General features: G+C 48.1%; 1 protein-coding gene across 1 annotated transcript in view; it reads left to right on the top strand.

The window, feature by feature from the left end:
• Positions 1-612: 612 nt before the first annotated feature.
• Positions 613-7,500, top strand: part of foxi3a (forkhead box I3a) — a 20,686-nt gene continuing 13,798 nt past the window's right edge. Inside the window, exons 1-3 of the mRNA XM_078286695.1 lie at positions 613-1,174; positions 1,599-2,170; positions 2,453-2,628. Of these exons, the coding sequence (XP_078142821.1) occupies positions 613-1,174; positions 1,599-2,170; positions 2,453-2,628 (1,310 nt within the window). The remainder of the gene's footprint in view (positions 1,175-1,598; positions 2,171-2,452; positions 2,629-7,500) is intronic.

The raw sequence follows: 7,500 nt of genomic DNA, 5'->3' as shown, positions 1-7,500 counted from the left end.
CCTACATGTATGTACCAGCAGACGAGTGCCAGGCTGTAACGGTCTAAAACTGTAAAAGGGGTTCCATCACTCATTTGTCAACCCCCCCCCCGTGCACATGCACACACCACCCCCTCCACACGGTCTTTACTCTGAGACAGGGGTGTGTGTGTGTGTGTGTGTGTGACTGGTGCTGAAATACCTCAGCATTAGTCTTCAGGCTCTTATCTCCCCGAGGCGAGGAATTCAACCTGCTCTTATTCAAATTAACCCCTCCCCTCTTCACCCCAATACACACACACACACATATGCATGCCTTGAAGTCGCTCACATGCAAAGAGAGTGTGTGTGTGTGTGTGTGTGTGTGTGTGTGTGTGTGTGTGTGTGTGACAGCGCAGCAGCCAATCAGCTCTTCAGTGGGTGTCGCAACAGGGTATAAATTCCTCAGGTGAGCAACAGGTGGAGAGCAGGACAGGTGGAGGGACGACAAGAGCTGTGTTGCTACTAGAAATATACAGATGATGACAGACTGAGGAACACACACACACACACACACTGCCTTAAACCGACACACACACACCTCTTGGAACAAAGTAGAAAGAAAGACAGAAAGAAAGGCAGTGAAAGTGAAGAATGGCATCGTTTGTCCCGGAGCAGGGCCTCTCCCCCCCACTGTGCGGATGCTCTTTCCCCCAGCAGGAGCTGCCGTCTCTGGGCCTGGATCCTTCTGACTTCAGCCTCTACAGCCCTCCGGCTCTTCCTGATCAGGCCCTGGCAGCCTCTTACCTCCCCGCCGCCACCAACCCCTACCTCTGCCTCGGCAGCCAGGACCAGCTCCCTCTGCCTGGAGCGGCCGGAGGACTTCCGGTGTTCGGAGGCTTCTTGCCGCAGTTCTACGGCCTGCAGGGGCCCGTGCTGGGAGGGCACGCCGGGCACGGCGGCTCCTGGTTCCCCCTGCCTTCCCAGGACGATCTGATGCGTCTTGTCCGGCCGCCTTACTCCTACTCGGCCCTGATCGCCATGGCCATCCAGGGCGCCCCGAAGCAACGGCTGACACTGAGCCAGATTTACCAGTACGTCGCCAACAACTTCCCCTTCTACAGCCGCAGCAAGGCCGGCTGGCAGAACTCCATCCGACACAACCTGTCGCTCAACGACTGCTTCCACAAGGTTCCCCGGGACGAGAGCGACCCCGGTGAGAGAACTGGCCTCAGGTCTCCTTTAAAGCTGCAAAGACTCTGGTTACATAGGAGCAGAAAACCTGAGTTTTAGCCCTGTGATCAGTGCAGGCTGAACAGCTTCAGTTCTGGGTCACATGTGGCTAAAAGTCTGATTTTCTGTTCCTGTGTCTCAGTGCTGAGATTGTCTCTGATTGAAAGATTTAAAATATTTGTAGTTGTATAATGTTTTGGGGATTTATAGAGAGAGCACATGGCAGTGAGTGTGTGGTTTGAAGGGGAATTATACAGAAATTGATGTTAAGGATGAATTACACATTTTTGTCCTTTCCTTCTTGAGTTTGAGTCACACTGCCTGTGATGCTGAAATAAGTCTGAGAAAAGAGAATAACTTGCTGCTTCATCTCTCTAACCCTCTGCTCTTCCTCCTCGTCTCAGCAGGTAAAGGTAACTACTGGACTCTGGACCCCAACTGTGAGAAAATGTTCGACAACGGAAACTTCCGGCGCAAGAGGAAGAGGAAGTCAGACGCTCTGGTGTCCGACAGCGACAGAAAACCTTCCTCCTGCCCCTCCTCCTCCTCAGGCTCTGACTCCTCATCGGAGCCCAGCCCCAAAAACCCCAGCATGCTCGGCGGCGGCAGCGGGGGCGCTGAACTTTCCCCTCTCTCGAACTCCGCCCCCTGCCTCAGCGGCTTCCTGTCCCAGGCCAAGGAAATGGCGATGGAGCCTCTCGTCGGTAGGCCCCTCCCCCCCGTGCTGGACGCTCTCCCTGCTCCTCTCTCCTCCCTCCTGGACTCCCAGGCCGGTTCTCCTCCTCTTTACACAAACCTCCAGACGGCCCACGCCTCCTCGCCTCCCCTCTACCCGACCATGGAGGTGCCGCAGCGAGCGACTCCTCCTCAGGCTCACAGCTCCTCCTTCTCCCCCAGAGCTGTGGTGCCGCAGTGGGACGCCTCTCCTCCTCTCTATCCCTCTCTCCAGCCCTCCTCCCCTCCTTTCTCCTCTCTCCAGGCCTCCTCTCCTCCTTTCTCCTCTCTCCAGGCCTCCTCTCCTCCTTTCTCCTCTCTCCAGCCCTCCTCTCCTCCTCTCTACTCCTCGCTCCAGCCCTGCTCTCCTCATTTCTCCTCTCTCCATCAGTCCCAGTCGCTTCAGACCCTCTCCCCCTCTTTCTCTTCCTCTCTCCCCTCCTCCCAGTCCTCCTCTCCTCCTCTCTTCCCCTCCTCCCACTCCTCCTCTCCTCCTCTCTTCCCCTCCTCCTCTCCTCATCTCTACTCCTCCCTCCCCTCCTCGCAGACGGACTCTCCTCTCCTCTACTCCTCCCTCCCCTCCTCCCAGGCCGACTCTCCCCTGCTGTATGCGACCCTCCAGACCTTCCAGGCCGCTCAGCTCCCGCTCCAGGCCCAGGCCGAGCCTCTCTTCTCTGGGTGCCTCGCTGACTCCGGCCCCCTGGACTCTCTGGTTCTCCAGCAGTAACGTTTACTCAAAACGCCGGAGTTTGATTTGAAATCTTACAGAGTCAGATGTTCGGTTGACGCCACGCTTTTCTTTTTTTTTAACGCCATAATGTGCTTTACACAGACAGAGAATGTGATTTGTTTACACAGGAAACTGAGGTGAATCTAATGTTGAATTTAAAGTTTCTGATATCTCAGATTTGGGGTTCCTGTGTAAACTCAAACCCACAAACCACCCAGAATGCACTGAGCTCACTGTAAACAAAGAGTTTTGATGTGATTTTTTTTTTAAATTATACATAGTGGATAATGTATATCATTATCTTTCTATGATTTGTGAATGTAATATATCCTAAGCTATGTGTCAATGTTGCTTGAGGGAAATGGGGGTTGAATGTTTTTTATATTGTAAATACTGTATGTTATTGAATTTTTATGGTTTTGGAATAAAAAAAATGAAAAAAAAAGATACTGATGTGCTGTGGATGCCTGTGAAATTAGATAATATGAATCACTCTTTCACATGAGGCTCATTTTATTCAGCTATGAATTACTTTACTTTTCTATTTTTTATTTTTCTATACATAAAACATAAGCATAACATTTTGGTTCCACAGACATGTTTCAGCTGCGGTTCCAGTGAACACTGATCCAGTGTTTTCAGCATTAAAGCTGTCATATCTGCATATTATTACAAAAGCATTACTCCATATTCTATTCATTTGTGTTTGAAAATCGGTTATTTTTATTTATTTACTTTTTAATTTGTCCATTTATTGCTTGATATATAGTTTTATATAATGAATAAATCAAAAAGCTGTGAAGGAGGAGTAGTCATGATCACAACACAGTGAAATGTGCCGTAAAAATTCAGAACCAGGCTCTCAAAATGAAAAGGTGAAGTCATGAAAAAACACATATCAGCAAACTGCCTTCCTCAGGTGATACATGAATAAATAAATGATCCGGTTTCCGTCCCGAACACCAATGAAAATAGAGCATTTAGGAGTGGAGCTGTTCTAATAAACCGTCACCATGACAACCGCTTTGCCGCTGCTGAAACAAGTCTGGATGTGGAGACAAAACCAACAGGCAGAGTCAGAAACCACCACAAGCAGAATCACAGATGGGATAAAATAAACAAGGGAGAAGTTTCCTTGAGAACGCCAAAGCTACAGTTTGATCAAGATCAGACCGACATCACCGCTGTCTCTCTGGGAGATTAATGATGTCAGCAGCCAGTGAGCCGGAAAGTCAGGAGCAGTGTGTGTTTGTGTGTGTGTGTGTGTGTGTGTGTATTTTGGGGTAGAAGAAAGACCGTTGAACACCAAGAGAAGAAAGAGAGAAAGTCTTGAAACTCCTCCTCTCTCCTCTCCTCCATTCCTCTCCTCCCCTCTCCTCCTCCTCTCCTCTCCTCTCTCCTCCATTCCTCTCCTCTTCTCTCTCCTCCATTCCTCTCCTCTCCTCCTCCTCTCCTCTCCTCTCTCCTCCATTCCTCTCCTCTCCTCCTCCTCTCCTCTCCTCCATTCCTCCCCTCTCCTCCTCCTCTCCTCTCCTCTCTCCTCCATTTCTCTCCTCTCCTCCATTCCTCTCCTCTTCTCTCTCCTCCATTCCTCTCCTCTCCTCTCTCCTCCATTTCTCTCCTCTCCTCTCTCCTCCATTCTTCTCCTCTCCTCCCCTCTCCTCCTCCTCTCCTCTCCTCTCTCCATTCCTCTCCTCTCCTCTCCTCTCCTCTCCTCCATTCCTCTGCTCTCCTCTCTCCTCCTCCTCTCCTCTCCTCTCTACTCTCCTGGTTTATGAAAAATCCCATTCTTTCAGTAACTGTCATGAAACAAATGACATTTCTGATTTTCTGATTTCTGCCAAATAAAAACCCCTGAACAGTCAGGCAGGCTGCATGTTGACCCAGCAGGCAGGTTGTTGCTGCTTGTTTCAGGTCTGAAGTGGATTATACTGAAACCGCAAACAACCACAAGACAAAGCAAACACACTTCAGTCACAGCAGACGCCTCTGAAGAGCTTTTCACTGAGCTGGACGAACCGAAGCCAAATCACCAAGTGTCTGTTGGAGCAACGAGTTTATAATGGAATCAGTCGACATGTTGGAGCAGCGTGAAGTTTTACCCAAGCGGCCAAAACCTGCAGGTGAATGTTGAAGCCAATAAGGAAGTGTCAGCAGGCTTCAACGTCCGCTAGAGTCCGGCTCCAGAAAGACTCCAAACCGCCCGACTCCATGAAGTCAATGGACCACAACCCAACTTCTGATAAAGTATAAAGTCAATACATTTTTTTTGGTCTCAGTAATCAACAGGTTGCTGATCACGGACCAATAGCAGGCCTTCAGAAACCTGTGGTGAAGAACACTCACTACTACATCTGTTTTTTTTTTCAGTCTATGGTTTTAGAGTAAGACACACAGAACAAGGCAGAGGTTAGTTTATTAAATTGTCACTCAAAGCTAAAACAGACGACAGTTAAATGAGTTAAAGATCCAGATGATGTAAATCTTGCAGAACAGCTGAGTTGCGAGATTCCACAAAACAACAGACAGTGAAAACAGATGTGATTATCATCAGTCCTCCTTCTCTTTCCTTCATCTGCCAAAGAGATCTAAAACAAATACTTTCTCCTCTCTCCTCCTCCTCTCCACCTTCTGATCTTCTTCTGCCTCTCTATTTCGGACGTGGGAAGACACACACACACACACACACACACACACACACTTTGCATGAACTCTCCCGGCGGCTCCGGTTCCCACGGTGGTTCAGCAACTGGCGAGGGATGATGACATCAGCACCTTTGAACAAAAAGGCACTTCCTGGTTCGTGAATCTGCCGCGTCAGGTGATCTGCCGGGACTCGGAGCGTTACGCGGCGAGTCGGCGCTTTTCTCTGCAGCGCGAGCCGCTCAGTCGACAGGAGAGATTCTTCAGGCAGATTACAGCGCAGGATGTTCAGTCAGCAGATCCCATCAGGACTCAGAGCGCAGGCAGAGGTCCCGCCCGCTGTGGGAAACAGCAACGGACGAGCTCTGTTACCATTCTGTCAAGTCAACTTTATTTAGATCGTGCTTTAAAAACATAAAACCGGTTTGTTCCGAAGTGGAGGCGGGGCATGGCACACAAAATGTCAGGAAATAAACAGTGAAAGGCCAAGGAATAAAAATATCTTTTAATAAGAAGATGTTGGTGGATTCGGTGGATCTGACGCTTTGGGGAAGAGTCCGTTCTCCTCTCAGTCTGAGGCCTTGTCCACACTAATCCGGGTAAATTTGAAAACACATCTTTATTTCTCCATTTTAGCCTTCCATCCACACTCGACCAAAAACGCTCTCCAAAGTGGATGAATTTGAAACCGCCGGTTTCGTGTTGAAGTGTGGACGGGGAAAACAGAGCTTTTCCAAAATGCTGACGTGGGATTGTCATGTGATCTCACTCAGACAAAGAAGTCTGGCTCGCTTTTGTCCATCTTTTGTCGTGATTTGGACTCTTGTTGGCGCTTAAGGCTCTGCCACTGCAGCCATGACAACACTTCCGTAAACAGTGGTAACGACATAAAGGTCATGGGTCAGAGGCTTGCGCATGCTCAATAGGGGAGATTTCACCATTTTCCTATATTTTTTGTGTATCAGTGCGGATGGGAAACTTTTAGAAAACGGCCTGGAAACAATACTGTAGACGGAAACGCAAACTTCAAATTCAAATTTACCCTGATTAGTGTGGACAAGACCTTAAGGGCCAATCAGACGATACGGGACATCACATCGGGTGCCGTTCTGTTTCAGTGACAGGAGGCGGTGAGACACCAACATGTAATTTGGCGTTAACAAGTCTGTTAATTTCATATATCGGTGTGAGATCAGGTTGCATTGGTACAAGACTATTACACAGGACAGGAGACGGCAAAGGACAGGACACAACATGATGCAGCCTGGTGCAGGACGGGAAAAAGAATCAAGTGGAACCAGTGAGATGAAAATATAAAAATGTGTTGTATCAGCTGCAGACAGAGAAACTCCACTGGATATCAAGTGTCACTGTAAACACAAACAGCAGCAGGCTGAACAGAGACAAGCTGAAGTAAATGGCTCAGTTGGAAGTTACCTAGCAAATACTTATATCAACAGACTACAGTGGGAGAGGGGCATGATGGGAAAAAAGGTTGAGAACCACTGATGTAACCCTTACTTTAGTCAGAGTTGGGTAGTAACAGGATACTTGTAAAGGCAGTATGTATTCTCAGCACAAAAAACAAAACAAAACACTGTATTCTGTTACTTTACCTAAAAAAACAATGTATTCTGATTACAGATGAGGAAAAATCTGAGGATTACTTTTTACATGTGAAACTAAGAAGGACACTTAAAGGTCCCATATGGTGTAAAGCAGGACTCCCTCTCCTCTGTGATGATAAAGGAGTTGGATGGTCTATCTAAACATGGTGAAAGTATCAAAACGCACGGTCGCCAACTAAATCCACACAATCCATATTAGAAAAGCGAGCCTCTAAACGAGCTGTTTGGACTTCTGTAACTTCGTGGCGTCACAAAGGTTCGCTCATTATCATTTCTGTAAGAAATAATAAACTAACAAAGTGTTTTTTTCAAAGCGGTCGAGCGGTTGTCATTGTTTATTACCGGAGAGTTTTCCCTACCTGTAGCCGCCGGGCTGCGGCGTCTCACGTTTCACTCTTGAAACGGTTAGCCAATCAGAACAGAGGGGTCGTTAATATTAATGAGCCTTAAAGACACGGCGACAGAAACAGCCTGTTCTTGGTAAGGCTCAGAGAGATGCTGGAAAATGAACGTGGAGAAATGGATTGAGAGTGTTTTTGGTTCATGACACCACACACACAGCTTTGAATGGACCTCAAGACACAAAATAAAACT

The sequence above is a fragment of the Centroberyx gerrardi genome, chromosome 11 (assembly GCF_048128805.1).
Source record: "Centroberyx gerrardi isolate f3 chromosome 11, fCenGer3.hap1.cur.20231027, whole genome shotgun sequence".
NCBI lineage: Eukaryota > Metazoa > Chordata > Actinopteri > Beryciformes > Berycidae > Centroberyx > Centroberyx gerrardi.
The sequence above is the reverse complement of the archived record's forward strand: the minus strand, read 5'-3'. Positions and strand labels throughout refer to the sequence as shown.